The 24879-nt window shown below is 43.2% G+C and overlaps 1 protein-coding gene across 1 annotated transcript in view; it reads left to right on the top strand.

The window, feature by feature from the left end:
* mapk8ip3 (mitogen-activated protein kinase 8 interacting protein 3) overlaps nucleotides 1-24879 on the top strand; it is a 179866-nt gene that overhangs the window by 130339 nt on the left and 24648 nt on the right. Inside the window, exons 23-29 of the mRNA XM_043711093.1 lie at nucleotides 3666-3851; nucleotides 11697-11880; nucleotides 14941-15066; nucleotides 18103-18183; nucleotides 19546-19613; nucleotides 23065-23213; nucleotides 24184-24355. Of these exons, the coding sequence (XP_043567028.1) occupies nucleotides 3666-3851; nucleotides 11697-11880; nucleotides 14941-15066; nucleotides 18103-18183; nucleotides 19546-19613; nucleotides 23065-23213; nucleotides 24184-24355 (966 nt within the window). The remainder of the gene's footprint in view (nucleotides 1-3665; nucleotides 3852-11696; nucleotides 11881-14940; nucleotides 15067-18102; nucleotides 18184-19545; nucleotides 19614-23064; nucleotides 23214-24183; nucleotides 24356-24879) is intronic.

The following is a 24879-nucleotide window of genomic DNA, read 5'->3' as shown; positions in this document are numbered from 1 at the left end:
CAGCTCCCCCATGTCTACACTGTTACAAAATAGAGGCAGTATTCCTGGGAATGCCCTCTCACCTCTCTCGCATCTGTATGTTAGGAGTTGCGAAAAGCAATTCTGTGAAATCTTGGGTCAGTAGAACGGGTGTTCTCCTTGGTTAATGGAACGTTAATTGCATTGCTAAGAGACAGGTAGAGGGCATTGTTCAGTTAAATATGTCAAGCCTTTATAAAGGGATATGATCACTCCAGGAAATTAAGTATTAATTTGATTTAGTAAGTTCATTTGGAGGTTTATCTCGTCACATTGATTCTTCTAAGGGCTACTTGGTTTAATTTTATTTACTTTAGCTCCACTTTGTTGGTTTTCTAAAATGCTTTGAAGTGAGAATTGTAGACAAGAAGTAAAGATATGGCATACTGCATTTTGTGATTAAACCTATTATCAAGCAAAGGATTTGTTTGATAGGACAGTGCTTGAGTACTGCTGAAGAAAAGGTGAATTTTGTCAAAACTTTTCATCTTGCACTCATCAGGGCCTTTTGCAAGAATGCCAATTCAAGATGCAAGCTAATATTTTTTCAACATGAGAGGAGAGTGCAAGCAGACCCTGCAGACTCTACTTCCCAATTAGAATCCAATTGACAACCAATCAGCACTCTGCATTTATGCAGCACAAATGTTGGTTCTTAATGTGAGTTGGTATTGAAAATTATCCTGATGAGTACATGGTGAAAAGCTTCAACAAAATTTGTCTTTTTTAATTACAATGTCTAGTTAAGTACTTTGCTATCTGGATTGAGATTCAATTATAATATCTGCCCTCTTTTTTTTGTGTGGCCTTTGTATCTGGGCTATAGGCATTACACAGTCCCCCTTGCCAGCTCAGTCTTTTCTGGCACTGATTGTAGACATTGTGAATGCTAATTTGAGAAATTGCCTTTTCTGAAGGTGGCAACTATGTATTGGATGTTGCTGAGATGCCTTTAGGGATGAGATAGAACAGCTGTTACATTTCCAATGCTCCGAATACAGGCAGTGGTCCTTTTAAACGAGATGCATGTACATGGAATAGGGTTGGATAGCAAGGTGGATTATGAGGTTGACTTTGGGTAAATTCCGCCCATGCTGATGGATTAGGGATCTCTTCTCTCTGTCAGGGATGGGTTATAGGATAGCATGAATTAGAATTTCCTGCCTCTTGTTAAAATCTGGGCAAACTGTGATGTGGCTTGGCACCCACAATGTGTTAGATGTAGACATAGAAACCAGGAGTAGGCCATTCAGCTCTTCGAGCCTACCCTGCTATGCAATACAATCATGTCTGATCCTCTGTCTAAATGCTTTCTCCCCATATCCCTGGCAGCCTTTAAAGTCTGAAAATATATGAATCTCTCTCTCGAATATATTCAGTGATGTGGCCTTCTGTGGTAGTGAATTCCACAGGTTCATTACCTTTTGAGGCCTAAATGGTCTGCCCCATATTTTTGAGACTGTGACCTCCAGTTCTAGACTCTCCAACCTGAGGAAACATAATCCTTGTACCTAGTCCATCCAGCCGTGGGTTAGAATGTGATGTGTTTCAATCAGATTCCTCCTCCTCCTCCGAGACACTGGTTATACTGGGCCAGTTGTCACTGAGCCGTGGTATTGGTCAGGTGAACCTCCTCTGCACTCCCTTTATGGTGAGGTGTCTTGCTGGCTACTACAGGATTAGCCTACCGCCTGTTCTTGCTGTCCTACACTCATAGGAAGGAATGACAAACTTGTCTCTGTGATGGTTGCTAGGAGAGCTAATTGGATAAATTTGGACATTCACAATGGCAGTGGATTGAGAGAATCAGCTCAAAGAAGAATTTATCATTTGAATTGAATTAGCTTTATTGTCACACACTCAAATGAGTTCTATGATGTACCACTTACAGCGTCATTGTCGGTACAGAGTACTTAGGCACCTTAGTTACAGACTAGAGAAATGAACAAGTTACATTACAGTGATACACTGTATGACCATAGTTACATTACAGTGATACACTGTATAACCATAGTTACATTACAGTGATACACTGTATGACCATAGTTACATTACAGTGATACACTGTATGATGTATGACCATAGTTACATTACAGTGATACACTGTATGACCATAGTTACATTATAGCGATACACTGTATGACCATAGTTACATTATAGCGATACACTGTATGACCATAGTTACATTGTATGACCACAGTTACATTACAGTGATACACTGTATGACCATAGTTACATTACAGTGATACACTGTATGACCATAGTTACATTACAGCGATACACTGTATGACCATAGTTACATTGTATGACCACAGTTACATTACAGTGATACACTGTATGACCACAGATCAGAAAAAACAAAAGTTAAAAATACAACCATCACGGTGTCTCTCCAAGGGCTGTCTGCAGCAGACCAGCACAGGGGGTCTCCACGTGGTCTGACCCAGCTGGCTGCTGCTCCAGGCCGTTCTGTCTCTCCCCTCCCCTTGCCTGTGGGCTTCACGCTCTCCCCTCCCCTCGGCCTTGGGCTCCGCTCTCTCCCCTTCCTCAGCTCTAGGCCCTGTTCTCTGTCCTCTGCTCCGGCCGCTGGTCACTGTCATCCCCGGCTCAGACCGCACTCAACGCAGTCTGAAAGCTCAATGCTGTCAGTTTGAATGGTACATGGTAGAATCTGAAAGGTCTTGCTGACATTGTACGAATGCTATCTTTAAGCAAGGAATGCACACAATAGGGGTGGGTAGGGATGGGGGTGGGGTGGTAATCTTGTCTGCTTCACCCAACTTCTATGTGAGATTAGAGAGATTGAGATGTGATTTTTTTGGGCATGACCTTTGGTGCCCAATCCTTCCCGGAAAGGCACAGAGAGTTCCGAGCGTTTGACCAGGATTCTGGGCTATTGGATTATGGTCGTTGGCCATGGGGTCCCTGTTTCGAGATGCTGATACCAAAGAACAAAGAAAGGTGAGGCATGTAAACAGTGGTCCTTAAAGGGACTGGGGGAAGCCATTGAGAACTAATTCATGTTTGACCATGGAATCTCAACCTTTTTAGTTCTGCTTCAGTATTACAAGCTATTGACTTGACTCCCTCTGCTCAGCTTCCCCTCACGTCCTTCTCAAACCTCCACCGACCGCCCCCAGTGAGGGAAAAAAAAGCACGGGCTGGCTCAACATCCAGGTTGAATGTTCCTGGGAAGGAAGTTTCTATCAGGATGCCACAGCCTGTCGTTAGTTTATTTTAGAGATGAAACTCAGAGCATCCTCCTGTGGCTGGTATTCAGTGCAGCACCTTCTGGATTGTTAGTCTAACATGAGGGGACCATTAATGTGGGTCTAAAGCATGTTCTGCCCCACATCCCCAAATATGGTTGAATTAGAAAGAGATACAGGCCAGTTATAAACAGGGCAAAAGGTCCCATTCTGGACATGCCCACTGGGTATCACTTTTATTTTGAAATTCCACACATTCTAAATGCTTAGCCATGGTGTTGCCTAACTTTTGAAATTGTTCAAGTTGAAAGTTTTAACTAGGAATGGAGTGGTCCGTCAGTTGAGCGTCTCCTGATTATTAGATGCTGTCTGATAGGTTCTTTGAAACATTGTCATCGATACAACACGGTGAGACTCTTCATTTTCTTTCTGTATCAGCTGCGAGCGAGAGCGACTATCCGGCCGGAGAAATATTTTTAGAGGGAGACTTGAATCCGGATGATTCCAGTGGAGCTGAAGGGGTATTAGCAGGAATCACCCTGGTAGGATGTGCAACACGATGCAATGTCCCCCGGAGCAACAGCACATCCAGAAGTGACACCCCAACATCTGACAAAGGACAAAGTGGGTAACAACATCATTAAAATATTTTTCTTTTTACTTTTTTTATTCTCCTGTTCGTGATTTTTTAGGTTCAATGTTGCTTCACAAAGCAATTTGAAGTCAGTTTTTTTTTCAAGAAATGCCTGGAAACGAGTCATTGATATCAAAAAAAAGAGACCATTTAAAAGCTGGTCCAAATATAAACCAGACTGGTTCACTAGTGCCTTTCAGGGAGGGGAAGTTGTCCATATCTGGCCCAGCCTCTTGTTCAGGCCCAGTGTGGATGACCCTTATCTGCCCTTTGAACTGAGCTAGCAGGTCAGTCTATTATATCAAACCACTATGTTGCATCCCCGCATCCCTTTGGCAGTTTAACAAAAATGCCTCTGATCACTGTAAGAGGCAGTAAATGTCACGTTTGCCAGTAATGCCCAGTTGGTATCCTATGCCATTGACACAGTGAAGCTGTTACCGAGGGGATAATCTGAGGATTGAATTCCCTTCAGCTATTCTCTGTTTCATGTTCAGTGGCTTTTCCAACTGCATGTAGTGAATTATGAGAACAGAGCTCCCACCCCTATCTGAGATTTAGCAAATAGAACATTAGAACAAAGAAAATTACAGCACAGGAACAGGCCCTTCGTCCCTCCAAGCCTGTGCTCATCCAGATCCTCTGTCTAAACCTGTCACCTTTTTCCAAAGGTTCTGAATCCCTCTGCTCTCTGTCCATTCATGTATGTCTAGGTACATTTTAAATGACACTATCATGCCAGCCTCTCCCACCTCCACTGGCAACGCGTCCCAGGCACCCACCACCCTGTGTAAAGAACTTTCCACGCATATCTCCCTTAAACTTTCCCCCTCTCACTTTGAACTCATGCCCCCTAGTAATTGAGTCCCCCCACTCTGAGGGAAAAAGCTTCTTGCTATCCACCCTGTCTATACCTTTATGATTTTGTAGACCTCAATCAGGTCCCCCCCCTTAACCTTCATCTTTCTAATGAAACTAATCCTAATCTATTTAACCTCTCCTCATAGCTAGCACCCTCCATACCAGGCAACATCCTGGTGAACCCCAATTATGTCCTTTTTGTTTCCTACTCCTGCTCTTACTCAATGCGTTTTTGGAGTATCAGGTGAGCGGGGAACCTCTTGGAACTGATTCTGAGAAACTTGCTACCGTTTTTACTTCTCTCCAACTCTGGCACTTGCTAAATGTTTTCCCATATTTGTTTCGAACACTGAGTTGCCGAGTCTCCTCATCTGGTTCTGAGACATTGGAAAGGTCATGAGCTTTGGTGTATTCACAACAGACTGACCAGCCAAATAGGACATTTGCTCAGAACACTGACAGTCTCTGGAATGTACTTACCATGTCCCCAGGAAAGCAGACTCACAGACTACCCATATTCATCTCAAAGTGTCCAGCAGAGCAAAGATTTTCCCAAATGGATGCTGAAAGTGACTAGGGAGACTCCTCACACTGATTACAAGTTCTGGGATGTGGACCAAGAGACTGAACATTATTATCAAAGCTGGGAAGAGTGCGCACACTGAGGAGGAGATCCAGGAAGGAGATTAAGAGGGTTCCTGTTCCCATACCAGTTAGATTGTCAGTTAATCAGAAAGTGGCAATAGCTTCCTTCCACTTGCCTGTCAAAATGTTCCTAAATTACATAAACAGTTTCCAGAAGTTATTTTTCCATCATTAGTGAAGGAAGTTGACATTGTGTTTTTTTTATATTCTCAATGTTTGAGAAACCGAATGCAGAAGAAAAAGTGCAGTTGGTGTTGCTTGCGTCCAGCCAAATTAAGCACTTTGAGCAAATCAAAATTAACAATGCACTATGAACTGGCATAGTGCAAAATGCAAAATGAACTGGCAGAAACATTAGTTATGCTACAAATTGACCTTTATCATCAAGGTATCAATCTGTTGCTCAGTCTCCCAATGCTCTGTGCCAGAATGTCAAAGGTATAAACAGCCTATTGCACTCCCCCAACATCAGATCGAGATCATATTTTAGCAGTGTGCAAAAGATGCAGAAGTGTTTCGATCAGTTAGTGTGTGCACGGCCATGCTGTCCTTTCTTTGCTGCAGATTTGATGGGCCGGATGGCACTGTCGGGATTCTATAATGTGAAAATATAAAAGCACTGTAGGCTGTGTATGATACTTTTTTTTATCTCAAGCAGGCTGAGTTTCAGGGCCAGTCTTCTTTAACCAGCTGGCTGCTGGCAAATGAGCATCAGGGTACCCATTAGCACATCCATTAGCAAAGCCATATAATGGGATGGGATACTGGCAAGCTGTTTGGAGAAATGCATTGGTACTTTGTACACAGGCTGGCTACTCATAGCTGTGTGGCTTCCCCACCACAGCTGTATGCCTTTGTTGAAATCGTTAAACCAGTGTTACTTAGTGTCAGGAATGGTGTAACTGAAAATGTCGGTTTCACAGCATATATCTAAGTGGTACTGAAAGAAATAGCAAAAAAATTTTTTTAGGAAAGCGCTCTGCAGTTTCAATTACTTGGAGAGTCAAAATGGCTGTTCATTTCCCAATCCCTGCTGCTGTGGAAATAAAAGGAATATATGAGACTGATTGTAATTTTTTTCCACACTTGCAAATCCGAGTAAGCTACAGAATCAAATAAAAAGACTGAGCAAATTAGAAGAGGGATCTTGCTATTGTCAGTGTCGGCGAAAAGAGTTTCTCAAGCTGTATTATGGCCTGGATCTCACAGAGGAGCAGAAATGTCAGGCTGCCCAGGTTTTAAAAATGTTGAAGGCACACTTTGAACTCAATTTTAATGTGACATATGGACATTATTTGCTTAACATCAGAGTCCATGGGAAGAGAAAGAAAGCATGAGAGGATATTGATCAGCATATGACTGTACTGATGCATCTAGTTTAATCCTGACAATCGGGACAAGTCAAAGATAATCTCATCAGAGCTAGACAAACAGAGCACAGCAAGCCAGGATGCATCCTCCTCAGCCCAGTCCTGATGAAGGTCTCGACCCGAAACGTTGATTTCTCCACCTTCTGATGTTGCCTGGCTTGCTGTCTTCTTCCACCCTCCTGTTTGTCAACTTTGGATTCCAGCATCTGTAGTTTTTTTTTGTCTCATTAGAGACAGGATTCTCTTGGACTTAAGAAATCCTGCTGTGAAAGAGTGTCTGCTGAGAGAAGAGAGAGCTTACTGTCAGGAAAGCTGTCAGCATGTACAGGAGCTCTGAGATTGGCAATCATTGGCAAGTGTGTGTTGATTGGAGAGCAGACAAGGTTTTGTGTCGTGTTGAGCTGCTGAAGAAAAACAACAGATTAGGCAAAATGGACGATAATACTTGAAGAAAGGCCAGCAGTAAGATCAGTGTGGGGGTAGCATGTAAATGTTGTGAAGGACGTCACACAAGAAAAGGAAGTGTATCCAGCGTGGGGAAAGCAGGGCCCAAATGGTGAGCGATCACATCCATTTGTGTGGAAATGTTTAGCTCCCATAAAAAGCAAGGCAGGTGGCTGCTCCAGAGATATTAGCTGGTGCTTCTAACCAATAATAAATTCTAATCCTAAAACAGGTTGGTGTTTTCAGGTTGAAAAGTGATGACTGGTTTGTGATGGTGGGATAATGATTTTGGAAGGAGGGGGCCAAGTGCTTTGCTTGACATCATGGGGCTTCCTTGGCCTGTGCCAATTGGCTGAAGACAGCGAATGGAAACTGAAGCTAGAGTCAAAAAGTGTGGCGCTGGAAAAGCATAGCAGGAGAGGCAGCATCCGAGGAGCAGGAGAGTTGATGTTTCAGGCATAAGCCCGCCACACTTTTTGACTCTGATCTCCAGCAACTGCAGTCCTCACTTTCTCCAGAAACTGAAGCCAGCAGAAGAGACAGACCATATGATGGACGTGATGTGGAACTGTTGGACTGGGGTGGACAAAGTCAAAATTCACGCGACACTGGGTTATAGTCCAACAGGTGTATATGAAACCCCAAGATTTTGGAGCCCCCATTCCTTCCCCAGGCAGCTAGATTTCATCGGACTCAGAATTTATAAGTAAAAGATCAAAGGGTCATACAACTTATGTAAATATATTGAACAAACCTAGGTGGCTATTATGTCTTTAATCCGTTAGAATAGGGATGCAGGTTTCGATTGATTAATATGTAAATCCCAAAATTTCTTTCAAGTCACTGCCCCAAGATAAATTCAGGTTATGCAGCAGTACCCGGACCAAGAGAAAATGTTCAGCTAAGAACCCAGTTTAATGGGACAAGTGAAGGTCTGGAGTTGTGGATGGACATTAAAAGCAAAAGTCCAATCTCTTAGCTGAAGCAAGTCAAACTAGAACTGATAGCTTCAAATGTGCCAGAATATGTTTCTCAGGCCCCATAAGCTATTGACTGCTGGACGAATCCGCAAAGAATATGACGATATTTTTTGTAGGTCTTTCTGGTGAATACCCCCTTGAAGAGAATGAATCTGTCCAGGAGGATTCCATCTGCCCTCGGGTCTAACTTGAAAGATAAAATTGAGGAGCTGGGAAAAGTCAAGGAAATGGTGACTCCTCCAGTAGCAGAATGGGAGCACTGAACTTACCCAGAAAACTGAGAGTGTGCACAGACTAAAAGGATCTCAATAAAACCTTGAAGAGGTCTCACTGTCTCACACTAACCATTGAAGAATTCTTTCCACAACTTGCAAAGGTCTTTGTTACCCTCAATGCAGAGGATGGCTACTGGAGCTGGATGAAAGTGTCAGTTTTCCAACAACGTTCCGGATGTTATTTGGGAAATGCAAATCATGGGGCATGCTGCTTGGCCTTGCCAGAACTCCAGATGAGTATTGCTGCAGACAGCACACGATAGCCAATGATTTTCACAGTGAAAGCTATTGGGGATGATCTGCTAATCTGTGAATATGGAGACATGGTGGAAGAAACCAATGGAGACCACAATCAGCATCTAGTATGACTGCGAGAGAGCGAGCTCACCAGATGAAGCTGAACAGGGCAAAGGTACAATTCAGGGTGCCTGAGGTAATGTGTATATGGTCATTTAATGACGGGTAAAAGGCTTCACCCGGATCCTGACAAGATGAGAGAAGCAGCGAGCCACCATATTGAAGACAGTATAACAAATTGTGAACTTCCTAATTTACCCACCGTTTGTGAACCTTTTATGCAAGCTCACTGACGAGGGGGACAAAACACAAAGCTGCTTTCTCAAGAATCACTGCCCTTTTGACATTCAACAGTGTTACCATCACTGAATCCCTCACTGTCATCACCATTGACCAGAAATTCAACTGGACTTGTCACATAAACACAGTGGCTACAGGAGCAGGTCAGAGGCTAGGAATATTGCAGCAACTAACTCACCTCCTGACTCCCCAAAGCCTGTCCACCATCTACAAGGCACGAGGCAGGAGTGTGATGGAGTACTCCCCACTTGCCTGGATGAGTGCAGTCCCAACAACACCATCCAGGACAAACCGGCCTACTTGCTTGGCACCCTTCACCACCGGCACTCAGTAGTCGCAATGTGCACTGTCTACAAGATGTAGTGCAGAAATTCACCAAAGATCCTCAGACAGCACCTTCCAAACCCATGACCACTTCCATCTAGAAGGACAAGCGCAGCAGATATATGGGAACACCACCCCCTGCAAGTTCCCCTCCAAGCCACTCATTACCCTGACTTGGAAATATATCGGCATTCCTTCATTGTCGCTGGGTCAAAATCCTGGAATTTCCTCCGTAAGGGCATTGTGGGTCAACCCACAGCAGGTGCAATGCAGCGGTTCAAGAAGGCAGCTCACCCCCACCTTCTCAAGGGCAACTAGGGACAGGGCAATAAATGCTGGGCCCTGCCAACAAAACTCACATCCCACCAAATGAATAAAGAAAGGAAAAAGATCTAACAATCAGTGACAACAAAACCAATGTTGGAGTTCTGCCCTATCAGTCATTCGAGTAAAAGGTGACTGAATTGAAGTATATAACAACCATGAGGGGTCGTGACAAGGTGAATAAGGAAGAGATGTTGCCTTTTGTGGGAAAATCTAAACTGGGGGGGGGGGGGCTGTATCAAAATAAGGGATCACCCATTTAAGACAGGGATAAGGAGAATATTGTTTTATAAGGGGGTTATGAGTCTTTGGAACCCTTCCTCAAAATGCAGAGGAAGCAGGTTCCATGAATATTTTGAAGTTCAAAATAGGGTTAGGATTTTCGTTGAGCAAAGGGTTGAAAGGTGGATGTAGACAGGAATGTGGAATAATCAGATTGGCCATAATCTCATTGAATGGCAGAACAGGCTAGAGTGATCAGTGACAATGGTTCTCAATTCACAAGGGGGAAGAAAAATCGGCTGCTTAATCAAGAATTGATTCAACAATCATATATCATCTGCCCATAGCAGAATGGAAAGGCTGAGGTGTCAGTAAAAATCGCCAAAGAGATCACAAAGAAGTTGAGTAAATTTAGCACTGACTTGTACAAGGCAACGGCTTAATAGAGAAATATATTTACTGTAGGCATGGAATGTAGTCCTCTCCAAAGATCACACCCAAACTATTCTTCCAGTAGTGACAGAATTCCTACTGATAACAGGCCTGAGTGACAAAATTATGGTAAAATTAAAGAAAACAAAATTTTGCTTCGATAAAGCTGCCAAGACATTGTAGAGCTCAGCAATGGAAAAGCAGTCAGTGTGCAAATGTTTAACGCTCTCAACAAAAGTCAGCCCATGTGGCAACTTGGGACCTGGATTGGACAGTTGTCACCTCCGGAATATGTGGTGAATGTGAGTGACCAGATAAATGTCGCAACCACAGACGTCTGTATGCAACTAGAGATGCTGATCCATCACGGTGTGCAGCAAGTCATGAAGATATGATATCATCCCTCGCACAGAGTGACTATCCATCCCAAAGCTCCACCATTCCACAGCGATGGAAATGAATCAGCAACAACAGTTACCACATCAACAGCATTTACAATGGGAGCAACAGCTGCTGGCGAAGGACCCGCCTTGGATTGAGCTGATATCAGATGAGTAGTCAACGACTATGTACACATGTGCCATTAGGAGACCATGAATTAAAAACTAGAGATGCAGTGCATGTACTGAGACTGGCAAAAATGGAACTGAATTGTTTTCACATGATTTAGTTGATGAATGATCATTTTATTTGCAACCATATTATCTCCCCCCACCATCTCCCCACCCCTACCAAATGCTCTTGCCCATGCCCCCCACATCACCCTCTCCTCCTCCCCCTCGATCCAGGAAGGGTAGGACTACATAATAATTCTCTGATAACTAGTGATCGGTAACGTTTGAAACTTTCATTGGCCTGGACTAGTGAGATATCCCGAAATGAGTTAAGTAGCAAATCACATCCTATTGAATAATTGCAGGTAAACGTCAAGTAGATTAGCCAATCAGGGGTTAGGCAGCTGGATGGCTGGTTTGTGATAGTGTGTCGCTAACAGCGTGGGTTCAACTCCCGCACTTGCTGACGTTACTATAAAGGACTGTCCTTCTTGAGCTCTCCCCTTGCCTGAGGCATGGAGCCCCTCAGGTAAACCCTCTACTGGTCACCTCTCTCTTTAATGGGCGAGCAGTTTGCTGTGACTGTGCTGACTTTACTCTTCATTATTCACTATAACTAAAACAATGTTACCATTGTTTTCGCAATAACCTCAGATTGTTGAGATAGCTTAGCAACGTCATTGAATGACTGCATTACTGGAAACAGATTGAAGGAATATTTTCTGTATTAATCAATACAATGTCATTTCTGAGGGCTTCAAGTCCTAACGATGAATTTCTAGCCAGTCTCTATGCTATCCGTTGTAGGTGATATGGCTACTGTTAAAGGCGGCAAGGTTAACCAACCACAATCTGCTGAAGAAGCAACTGAAGCCACAGAAGCAACAGAAAACAGTGCGGGTGATGCGGAGCCAACATTGGCCCGGCCTAGTGCCTACACAGAGCATGTGTTTACAGACCCAGCACAGACAGAAGATAAAACTCAGCTCAGGTAAAGGAAGTGGACAGTAATACTGGTAACATACCATACTGTAAAGTGAATAGGTGATAAATGGGCCACCTCGACAAGGTATGAAAATAGACATTCATTCAGGGGAGAAATGTTGTGAGATTGTGATGTTCACACTATGTAAAGGTTATCAGTAACTAACCCTAATGTATTGTGCTGTAGTAAGTAATATTGTGGCTCCCTGCTTTAGCCTCTACAATGTCTGATCTCGATTAAGCTGTCTGTTATATGACTCTCTCCATTTTATATCGGTCATTTAAGTCAGCCATCTAGTGTCGCAGTTACCCCATTTTGTGTGTAAAGGTTTCCATGGGTTTATTGTTTCTTGATTATGAAGTGCAATGTTACCACAAAGGAGTTTTCAACAGATGGGACTTTAACGAGATGTGAGTTCATGACAGTCCTCTGAGCTAGATGACAGAGCCTGTCATGTGACACGGAGGGATCTCAGTCTCACAGGGTAGGCCCTTTAGGGTTGAGATGAGGAGGAATGTCTTCACCCAGGGCCTGAGCATAGAATAGTACAGTACAGGCCCTTTGGCCCTCAATGTTGTGCTGGCCTTTTATCTTACTCTAAGACCAGACTAACCTGCATGCCCTTCATTGTTTTAACTACCATGTGTCTATCCATGGGTCGCTTAAATGTCCCTAATGTATCTAACTCTACAGCACTGCTGGCAGTGCAATTCACTGAAAGTGGTTGAGGCCCAAACATTGTTTTCAAAAAGGAGTTAGATATGGTTCATAGAGCTAAAGGGATCAAAGGGTATGGGGAGAAAATGGGAACAGGGACTGAGTTGGATGATCGGCCATTCAATAGAATCATGGATGAACATGGTCTACTTTTGTTCCTATTTTCTGTGTTTCAATTTGACCAATCAGCTTGAACTTATTGAATTTCAGTATTGATTCGGGGCATTATATCATGATTATTCAAGTTAAATCATCAGACACTTCAGGTTCAAGGCCTAACCTGAAAATGTCATCTACTCAAGCAGTTTGATGCTTCGGCTAAGTTTCTACGGCTGAGTCGGAGGGAATGTTCCAAATCTGCGAAAGAGCTCCTGTAATCCAGGAATACAGTAGCCCTCCTCTGCTGCAGGAAATGAGCATGGTAATAGCCATCCATGGAATGAATAGTAGTAGCCTCCATTAGGATATGCTCAAGCACAGGTTTAAGAGCATAAAGAATCAAATTAGGAGCAGGTACAGGCTGTTGGGCCCCTCAAGCCTGCTTCATGCTTCGGTAAGATTATGGCTGACCTTACTGTGGTTTCACGCCCATATTTCTGTTTATCCCTGATAACCCTTGATTCCCTCTTCTTAAAAATATTCAGTGACCCATCTTCCTCTCTGGGAAGAGAGTTCCAAAGACTCATGACTCTCAGGGAGAGAGAACATTCCTCCTAATCCCTGGTTTAAATGGGAAACCCCTCATTGTTAAACTGTGTCCCCTAGTTCTAGGAGACGGTGGCGTTGTGGTGATGTCTCTGGGCTAGTATCCAGAAGCTGGGGCCCATGCTCAGGGCATATGAGTTTGAATCCCGCTATGGCATTTGAATTCAATCAAAATATGGAATAAAAAGCTAGCAAATAACAACCATGTAGCTACTGTTAATTGTCATAAAAACCCATCAAGTTCACTAATATTCTTTTAGAGAAGGGAATCTGCCCTCCTTACCTGGTCTGACTTATGTGGGACTCCAAATACACAGTAATGTGGTTGACTCTTAATAGTCCTCTGGGTAGTTAAGGATGGACAATAAATGCTGGCCCAGCCAGCACTGCCCACAACCTGTGAAGAAATTTAAAAAAAAAAATTCCAGTTCCTCACTCTTCATCCCCTTTAGAATTCTCTTACCAACTGTATACTACAAACTGTAACACAGTCTCTGCTGTATTCTCAGAGATCTGCTTCAACACCAGGAACTGTGCAATGTCTGTCAGACAGAAAACTCTTCCATTTAGAGAAAGCTTGACCTATTTTCCCTTTGCGCGAATTCCCAGTCCGATCACCTTATCGGAAAATACAGATGGAAACTTGACATTTCTACACTTGTTTTTCTCTTTACCCGTTGCTGCTTCACTGTTCCCTTCTGAAGGCTACCACAAGTCAAATAGACACCTCTTAGAACCAGATAAAAGTCACAATTAGAAAATCAATCATCTATCTTCACCAGTTGAGCTTTGAAGGTGGTACTGTGACTCCGTGGTTAGCAGTGCCACAGGACCCTCTCAGTTCCAGGAACCTAGGTTCCATTCCATCCTCAGGTGACTGTGCAAACTCACACAGACATTCTCCCTGTGTCGGTGTGGGTTTCCTCCCAGTGCTCTGGTTTCCTCCCACAGTCCAAACATGCAGGTTAGCTGGATTGGCCATGGGAAATTGCCCTGTAGTGTCCAGGGATGTACAAGTTATGTGGATTAGCCATGGGAAGTGAGAGGTTACAGGGATAGGGAAAGGGGAGCTGGGTCTGCATGGGATACTGTTTGAAGGTCAGTAATAATCGTTGGGCTGAATGGCCTCTTTGCACACACTAGGAATTCTATAAACCTCATTCACCACCTAAAACATTGTGTTTACAGAGGTTAGCAGCTACAACGAGCTTATTCAGAAGTAGCTGTGTAATATTCCACTGTGTATCACTTCAGATTCATTGTGAAATATTGTTTACGAGGTAGGAGTCTGACGAGACACGCTAAGAGAGCTCCTCTGTCACGGAGACCCGCAGCAGCTTCAGTCTGAGCAACTAGGAATGGGATACATATCTTGTTGTGTCAGTGCAGATTTCTGAACCATTTACGACCCTGTTTCATTTCACTTGAGCATGTCTAAACCAGAGAGTTTGTTTTTCCCCAAAAGGCAGACATTTTTTGACATTAAATGATTTGTGGAAGACGGGAATAAGGCAAACGCTTTGCTTGGAATGGGGTTCTGTACACTGCACCTGTTCCTTTTTGAAACAGCTCCTGTATTTTTTGTATCTCTGTTTATATACAACCTCAACACATAAAGTGAGAACTGCTGCCTTTTCCTTTTAGGGAAAATGGTCAACCCAAGGAGGAACCGAATGCTGGCCAGTCGGTACAGGAAATAAATAATCGCAGCCCCAACGGATCAATTACGAGCGCTGCCCCGACCATGTGGTTAGGGGCACAAAATGGCTGGTAAGTTAGGGCCGTGTAGACATCTCAGTTAGAGCTCTGACTCATTGTCCCATTGAGTTAAAGAAAGACTTCAAGCGCATGGGTGATCACACTTTGCAGATGGTCAACTGAGTGTGAAGGAATCCCTAGGACAGGGGATTTCAAGACTATGAGGCACATTTTAAGTTGAGAGGAGAAAGGTTTAAAAAAGACATGATGGGCAATTTATTTTATTTTACAGAGTGGTTCGTGTGTGGAATTAACTTTGAGTCACAGAGTGTACAGCACGGAAACAGACCGTTCGGTCCAACTTGTTCATGCTAACCAGAGATCCTAACCTAATCCATTTGCCAGCACTTGGCCCACATCCCTCTGAACCCTTTCTATTTGTATACCCATTCAGATGCCTTTTAAATGCTGTAATTGTACCAGCCTCCACCACTTCCTCTGGCAGCCCATTCCACACACGCACCACCCTCTGCGTGAAATAGTTGCCCCTTAGGTCCCTTTTATATATTTTCCCTCTCACCCTAAACCTATGCCTTCAATTTCTGAATTCCCCCACCCCAGGGAAAAGACTTTGCCTATTTACCCTATCCATGCCCCTCATGATTTTATAAACCTCTATAAGGTCACCCCTCAGCCTCCGATGCTCCAGGGAAAACAGCCCCCGCTGTTTAGGGACCTATAGCTCAAATCCTCCAGCCCTGGCCACATCCTTGTAAATCTTTTCTGAATCCTTTCAAGTTTCACATCATCCTTCCGATTGGAAGAAGACCAGAATTGCATGCAATATTCCAAAAGTGGCCTAACCAACGTCCTGTACAGCAGCAACATGACCTCCCAACTCCTATACTTAATGTTCTGACCAATAAAGGAAATCATACCAAACACCACCTTCACTATCCTATCTACCTACGACTCTACTTTCAAGGAACTATGAACTTGCACTCCAAGGTCTCTTTGTTCAGCAACACTCCCCAGGACCTTACCATTAATTGTTTCAGTCCTGCCCTGTTTGCCTTTTCAAAAGACAGCACCTCCTATTTATCTAAATTAAACTCCATCTGTCACTCGTCAGCCCATTGGCCCATCTGATCAAGATCCCATTGGACTCTGAAATAACCTCCTTCGCTGTCCACTACACCTCCAATTTTGGTGTCACCTGCAAGCTTACCAACTGTACCTCACATCCAAATTGTTTGTATAAATGACAAAAAGCAGTGGACCCAGCACCGATTCTTGTGGCACTTCACTGGTCAAAAAACCCTCCTCCACCACCACCCTCTGCATTCTACCTTCGAGCCAGTTCTGTATCCAACTGGCTAGCTCTTCCTATATTCCAAGAGATCTAACATTGCTAACCAGTCTCCTCTGAGGAATCTTGTCGAACGCCTCACTGAAGTCCATATAGATCAGTCCACTGCTCTGCCCTCATCAATCCTCTTTGATACTTCTTCAAAAAACTCAGTCAAGTTTGTGAGACATGATTTCCCACGCACAAAGCCATGTTGACTGTCTCTAATCAGTACTTGCCTTTCCAAATACATGTAAATCCTGTCCCTGAGGATTCTCTCTAACTACTTGCTCACCACCGACATCAGGCTCACTGGTCTATAGTTCTCTGGCTTGTCCTTATCACCTTTCTTAAACACTGGCACCACGTTAGCCAACCTCCAGTTCTTCCGGCACCTCACCTGTGACTATCGATGATACAAATATGCAAGAGGTCCAGCAATCACTTCCCTAGCTTCCCACAGAGTTCTAGGTTACACCTGATCAGGTCCTGGGGATTTATCCACTTTTATACAATTTCAGACATCCAGAACCTACTCCTCTGTAATATGGACATTTTTCAAGATGTCACCATCTATTTCCTTACATTTCTTAAATTCCACGTCCTTCTCCACAGTAAACACTGATGCAAAATACTCGTTTAGTATCTCCCCCCATCTCCTGCGGCTCCACACGCAGGCTGCCTTGCTGATCTTTGAGGGACCCTATTCTCTCCATAATTTTGTCCTTAATATATTTATAAAATCCTTTCAGATTCTCCTTAACCCTATTTGCCAAAGCCATCTCTTGTCCCCTTTTTGCCCTCCTGATTTCCCTCTTAAGTATACTCCCACTGCCTTTATACTCTTCTAAGGATTCATTCGATTTCTCCTGTCTATACCTGACATACGCTTCCTTCTTTTTCTTAACCAAAACCTCAATTTCTCTTGTCATCCAGCATTCTGTATACCTACCAGCCTTGTCTTTTACCCTAACAGAAATAAACTATCTCTGAACTCTTGTTATCTCATTTTTGAAGACTTCCCATTTTCCAGCTGTCCCTTTACCTGCAAACATCTGCCCACATTCAGCTTTTGAAAGCTCTTGCCTAATACCGTCAAAGTTAGCCTACCTCCAATTTAGAACTTCAACTGTTAGATCTGGTCTATCCTTTTCCATCACTATTTTAAAACTAATAGAATTATGGTCGCTGGCCCCAAAGTGCTCCGCCACTGACACCTCAGTCACCTGCCCTGCCTTATTTCCCAAGAGTAGGTCAAGTTTTGCACCTTCTCTAGTAGGTACATTCACAAACTGAATCAGAAAATTGTTTTTGAGCCCACAACTTTTGACTCAGGAGTACCCAACCATTATCTTTATTGTTTTTAGGATTAAATTGTAATCCATCACTCTCACCAGTTCTCTCAGGTTTTGCACCATCTGTTCCTTTTTGGGAGAGAGTTAATTGTTACTTCCTGATTCAAACTGAGCCGAGATCCCAGAGGGGGTAAGATTCCCACACTTGGCCGTCGCGTTAATTTTCAAATCTACATCGTACCCTGCTCAGTCTGGCCTTTAATTAATCTCGTTTTAACTTGACTCCCAGATAAAATGAACAAGACCTGTTTGGCATAAACTTAAGTTGATGCTAAATCATAGAACACACGTCCAAGCTTTTATCTGACTGTGACTAGCCTGATTGGTTGCGGTGTTTCTAGTTGGATTGTTTTGGTGAGTGTTCATCCATGAGATCTAATCCATGCACATTATCTATCTCCCCAGCCTTTATGTTCACTCTGCTGTGTCCAACTGGAAGAAGTGCCTGCACACCATCAAACTGAAAGATGCCGTCCTCAGTATTGTGTAAGTTTTGTAGCGAGCTGTTTGGTCATGTCATATAATCGGTAGTGATTCATTTCCCCTCCTTTGTCCCAGGGAACAGGATTGCCAGGTTGTGCCATGCCTGGAGAGTTACGTTTAGCTGGGTAGGAAGACCTTTGAGCTAAATTAGTGGGTAGTGTCCCTATCTCTGGGCTAGAGACCGTTGGCTTGAGTCCAGGCCACACTTGATATATTTGTAACACAGCTAGGGAGGTTGATTTCTGTCTGTAAAGACTTCCAATCCAATGATACGGGGTAGGCTGTGTAGGACTTAACAGCAGGAGAGATTTCTTCGTTCAGAGAATGATGACCCAATGGAATTCTCTGGCACAGGGAGTGGTTGAACCAAAACAATGAATATTTTCAAAAAAGAGTTGCATCTTGGGGTTAAAGAGATGTAAGGGGTGAAAGTGGAACAAGGGGACTGAGTTGGAGTATCAGCCATGATCATATTGAATGGCGGAGTGGCTTTAAAGGGCCAAATGGCCTGTTCTTGTTTCTTCTGTGTTTCTGTTTTCAATGCTTGTGGTGGCAGAAGGAAAATTTCCTGGTCAGCCGTGCCACACGAGGTAATGGCAAACCATTGCATGCATTGTTCTCAGTGGAAGCCCATACGCCAACTCTTGGAAATGACCATGGGTGGTAATACCTTTCGTTCATCTTTAGGTTGTGAAATACCCATCCGGGCCTAAGGAAGAGAGCTGGTTCAAGGGGTACAGGTAGACCTTTGACTTGTCTCCCTCCACCAATTGCATTGCCTTCACTAAAGGGAAAGACTTTATTTAAATATGTCACTGAGTTGAGATGCTTTTGTGTTGCAGTGATGCGCTGACTATAGGTGTGTAGTTCTTTCAGTGTTACCAGTAGAGGTTAAACTAATCCCACCAAATTCTGGAAAGGATCCAGATGTTCTTGTACTGTACTGTATATTTCAGAATCTCCAACATTTCACAGAGCATGTCCCATCGCTTTACTAACCTCCACCTCTCCCTAATCACAGAATATACTGCATTGCCTGAATTAAATCAAAACCAATCAGGGAGCAATAAAAACCTTCCTGTTCTAGAATCCAGTGGCATTCCTTCAGGATTTGTTCCCAGATGTGAAAATAGGTGGAATTTCTTTTTTAAATGACCAGTTATTTTAAGCTAAGAGCCTTGGCTGCTAGCCTCAGGCCACCATCCTCTCACCAGAGCATGAAGCTACTCGTGAACTTTAACCAGGCTGTTGTAGCCGATCCCTGGGAGTGGAGATGAGTTGATTACTAATGTAATTATTCTTGGATTATTATTCTGCAGATTCTCAATTGATTAAAATTAATGATCCTTCTATTTGTATTTTCAGGCATGTGAAGGGACGTGTTTTGGTGGCACTGAATGATGGAACATTGGCTATCTTCCACCGAGCTGAAGGTGAGTACGTTTTAATTTTTAAAAATTGTTGCTAGACAGGTAGTTGTAAAATTCTTCATCCTGTTCTGCATCTAATTGCTTGGAATGCAAGTTCTTTGTGTTTCATTTAGAAGGTACATTTGATGAAATTCCTGTACTTGATATTTGCTATTTGTCTCAAGTTACATGAACAGTCAATGCAGGAATTACACCTAACAATGTTTTAAATGTACAGTATAATCTCTCCTCTGTAAGGAGTAAATCTCCATCTTTGGTGTCCCAGAAGTAACAACATACAGAGATGACATGTTGACCTTATCTATCAAAGTTCAGCTGGTAAGAGTTTAGTTGTGCCACCTTTCAGAGTGGTTGAGGACAAAGTAGTGGCTCTAGAGTCTCCTGACTGAATATGATATTTGATTCTTTAATCCTGTTATTGTGGATAAAGGACTAAAAATGAATCGTACCAGCTTCACTTGTGCAACAATGAGTTAACATGACTGAACCTACCCCCTGAGGGAAGTGAATTTCTCATGCCATGTTCAAAATTGCGATTGGCATTTTAAAAAAAACTCTTAACATTATAAACTTTTAAAGTCATTTGGTCCCAGTCACTTTTCCAAGAGTATTTGGTAGGCTGTATATGTTAAATTATTTTTATGAACTTTTGATTACTGTTCAGTCTCAATTGCATCTCACTTACATTTTCCAGATCAAGGTGCCTGTATCCATGAGGAGACATTGTGCCATCGTGTACGTCCCAAATAATTGCAGCACTGTTGGTAGCTGTGCCTTCAGTTGCCCAGGCCCCAGCCCTGAATTTCCTCCCTGCACTTCTCTCTCTTTCTTTCTTTATGACGCATCTTAAAACCCACACCTTTGATTAAACTTCTGGTCATTTGACCAAACCCCTCTTGATGTGCCGTACAATCTTAGTTTATTTTCTGATGCTTCAGTGAAGTGTCTTGGGTGTTTTGTTGGGTTGTAGGCACACAATGATGTTGTATAAAATAGGAAAACTTCAAGCAAAAACAGAAGTTGCTGGAAAAATTCAGCAGGTTATGGAAAAACAAAGAGCATGAAAGCATGGGAAAAGTTAAAGCATGAAGACCACTGGCAATCTGTGGTCTGTGGAAGGCAAGATGGGATAACCATAGTGGAATGCTCTTACACCATTTAGCAGAGTAAGGTTAAGGCTGAAAGGTCACTATGGTGACATGAGATAACAGTTAGTAGAGCTAGTTTCCCTGTTAAGTGTCATTATGACCATAAATATTTGGGACATGACATTAAAATATCTAATTAATTGTTAGTAGAGTCAGCTTGAGACAGGAGACTATTGTAATAGATGGAATAGCTGAATATCTATCATGACAGGTTAGTCTGGAATGGAAGATCACTGTAGCAGAGGTGATAATAAATATCTAACAGTGACATTAGAATAACATTAAGTAGAATGTATAACTAAAGGGATAATGGGAACTAACATCACTGGTTTATTGTGTAGCTAGAGTGAGGGACTTTGATTAATATAGTTGGACATGCTGATAAGCTCACAGAAACATGATAAAAAAGATATAAAAATCCATGGACCCTGAGGTTCAGGGGCATTAGAGAATCTGTTTTCTCAGTGTCACAGTTTTTTGTTTTCAAATAAAAGACCTGCTCCTTGAAGAACTCCCTGCGTCTCCAGGAGATTCTCTACATTTTCTCCACGACAAGGTAACGTTTTGGGTCGAGTGACCCTTCCTCAGAACTTTAAGCAAATCTGGTTCCGAAAATGTAACCAGAGAATGTTGTTCAGCAAGATGTGCAACTGACTTTATTGCCGGTATTGAGAGAAGACAATTGGTACTGAAATATTTGAGAATATTGTCAGTTGGAGAGTGAGTAACCCATTCCTCCTCCAATATTGGATTGACCTTTTCCTGCTCTGGTGTCTCTAAGACTAAACGATGGTTCCTTTGTTTCCATAATTGGGGAGGATTACTCTCCTTCACCTCCATTTTTATAGCTGATTAGGTGAGACCACAAAGAGGCTTCCCATAAACTGTGAATGGAGGAGATGATTTCCACATGTTCCTGCCTCCTGCCAGTGTATTTCAGCCTCTGTGATTATTAGGTTAGGGATAAAATGCCTGTGAGTCTCTGTCAAATACCAGAGATCAAATGCTTATTGGACAGAGATCAGGGACTTTCTTTCCTAGTCAGAGCCTAATTTCAAATTAAACTCCAACCCCACTGAATAATCATTCCCTGTACATACACACCCAATCCGGTACTCACCCAATTATATAAAGGCAAAATACTGTGGATGCTGGAAATCTGACACAAATGCAGAGGTCGCTACAGAAACTCAGCAGGTCTGGCAGCATCTGTGGAGAGAGAAACAGTTAACATTTTAATCTCATAACACTTCAGAACTTGAGAGGCAGGTCAGAGTTCTGCAGCAGTGTCGTATCAGACTTGAAATGCTGAACCTGTTTCTCTTTCCACAGTGCTGTCAGACCTGCTGAGTTTCTCCAGCAATCTGTGTTTAGGTTGGTCCATTGTCCCTGAATTATCCCCTGTTCCCTAGTTCCATTTGCTCTTAGGGCATCCCTGCAATACCTACTAGATTATCAGTCTCTTTTTATATGAATTAATGTATGAAGGATAATAATGGAAATAAAATACAATATGACAACACCTTGTACAGAATGACAGCAATCACCTTCTGACTATAACTCAGGTTGATCTTATCTAGGGTGTATACTCTCCATGAGCGTTATTAGAAACTGTCAGAGAAAGGTGAGATATAGTACATCTGATACTAGCCTAGTGCTGGATCTTCTACACTTCCACCTCGCTTAGAGCAAGGGAATGCTGGAAGGAGCATGAATTTTCAACTATTGACCGTTTGTGAAGAAAAGTCAATGAATCAAGGCTTATTTTATTTATATTAGATTAGATTCCCTACAGTATGGAAAAAGGTCCTTCGGCTCAGCAAGTTCCACACTGACCCTCTGAAGAGTAACCCACCAAGGCCCATTCTCCTACCCTATATTTCCCTCTGACTAATGCACCTAACACTATGGACAATTTACCACGGTCAATTCACCTGACCTGCACATCTTTGGACTGTGGGAGGAAATGGGAGCACCCGGAGGAAACCCACGCAGACACGGGGAGAATGTGCAAACTCCACACAGTCAACTGAGATGGGAATCAAACCCGGCTTCCTGGTGCTGTGAGGCAGTAGTGCTCACGGCTAAGCCACCGGGAATGGATTCATTAATGGTTTGTGAAAGTGTCCTAATGCAGAAACACAGTGAAAATAAAAGCATTTTTCTATGGAAAAAGTTACAAATCCTATTGTGTTTATTGGATCCATCATTGTATGTATTAGATAGTCAGGAATAATGTTGAGATGCGTTTGTAAAGTAATGGAATCGTTAACAGTAATAGAATTGATTCACTTCTGTCTGAGTAGATGGTCAGTGGGACCTGAGCAATTACCACCTCATGGACCTGCGCCGTCCGAACCACTCCATCCGCTGCATGGCTGTTGTGCACGACAAGGTCTGGTGTGGCTACAAGAACAAAATCCACGTCATCCAGCCTAAAACAATGCAGATCGAGGTGGGTTTTGGTTGTTGGGTAGACAGAGGGCAGAAAATAAAATGGTGTGGTAGAGCTACTAAACCCTGCTGTTATTTATCTCGAATTTGTGAAGAGAGATTGAGCCATTTGGGCCCATAGGCCTATACACTCTGGAGTTTGGAAGACTGAGAGATGGTCTAATTGAGGTATAGAATATGCTAAAGATCATCTGGCCAAGTGCTGGCAAATGGGATTAGATTAGGTTAGGATATCTGGTTGGCATGGACAAGTTGGACCAAAGGGTCAGTTTCAGGGGCTGTACAACCCCAAGACCCTATATTTCCTCTTCAGGAAATCTTAAATGAGAGGATCATAGTTTTAGAATAAGGGGTAGCAGGTTTAAAACAAAGATGAAGAGGAATGACTGCAATTGTCATGCAAACCCATCCGGTTCACTAATTTTACCGTCCGTTACCCAGTCTGGCCTATGTGTGACTCCAGACCCACAGCAACACGGTTCATTCTTGCCCAGAGGGCAATCAGAGTTCGGAAGTAAATGCTGACCCAGCCAGTGAGGTCCATAGCCCAGGAAAGGGTAAAGGACAAACCCCGTAGTTTTGCCACAACTGCAGGAAGAAACAGAGAAAATAGGAGCAGGAGGAGGCCATTCAGCCCTTTGAACCTACTCCACCATTCAATGTGATCCTGACTGATCATCCAACTCAGCACCCTGTCACTTTATTCTCCCCATACCCTTTACTCCTAAGAACTAATTTTAACTCCTCCATGAAAACATTCATAAATTTGGCCTTGACTCCGTGAACCATTAGTGCGACAATAAACACTGGGAACAGGATTGGTGCTAGCAAAAGCTCGAGCTATTTTATAAAGATCCTGACAGAGAAGTTGAAGGTGATCAAGATATTTGTCATTTATGCTCATGTACCCGTGGAACCATTTTTAATGTCAAATGCTTATTACATTCCCCTAATTGTTACTTCTACAACAGAAATCCTTTGATGCACACCCGCGGAGGGAAAGCCAAGTGCGCCAGTTGGCGTGGATTGGTGATGGGGTTTGGATCTCAATTCGCCTGGATTCCACCTTGCGCCTTTATCATGCGCACACACATCAGCATCTACAGGATGTAGACATTGAGCCTTATGTCAGTAAAATGTTAGGTAAGATTCTGCATCCATGCAGTGTCCTAGCCATTGAACTGTATTTTATGCAATAGCTATAATGGTATTGTCACGTTATTCAGGAAAGGTTTGGTGAAACCTGAAAGGGTTCAGAAAAGATTAACAAGGATGTTGCCAGGGTTGGAGAGTTTGAGCTACAGGGAGAGGTTGAATAGGCTCTGGAGGGTCGGAGGCTGAGCACGTCTAAAACAAAGCTGAGGAGGGATTACGGCAATTGTCATGAGAACCCATCTGGTTCATTAATGTTGTTTGGCAAAGGAAGTTTAGTCCCACCCTGCCCCCTGTAAAAACGCCATCCCATTCTCCCAATTCCTTCGACTCCGCCGCATCTGCTCCCAGGAGGACCAGTTCCAAAAACGTACAACCCAGATGGCCTCCTTCTTCAAGGACCGCAATTTCCCCCCCGACGTGGTCGACGATGCCCTCCACCGCATCTCTTCCACTTCCCACTCCTCCAACCGCCACCAGGACAGAACCCCACTAGTCCTCACCTACCACCCCAC

The sequence above is a fragment of the Chiloscyllium plagiosum genome, chromosome 21, assembly GCF_004010195.1.
Source record: "Chiloscyllium plagiosum isolate BGI_BamShark_2017 chromosome 21, ASM401019v2, whole genome shotgun sequence".
In the NCBI taxonomy this organism is placed as follows: Eukaryota; Metazoa; Chordata; class Chondrichthyes; order Orectolobiformes; family Hemiscylliidae; genus Chiloscyllium; species Chiloscyllium plagiosum.
The sequence above is the reverse complement of the archived record's forward strand: the minus strand, read 5'-3'. Positions and strand labels throughout refer to the sequence as shown.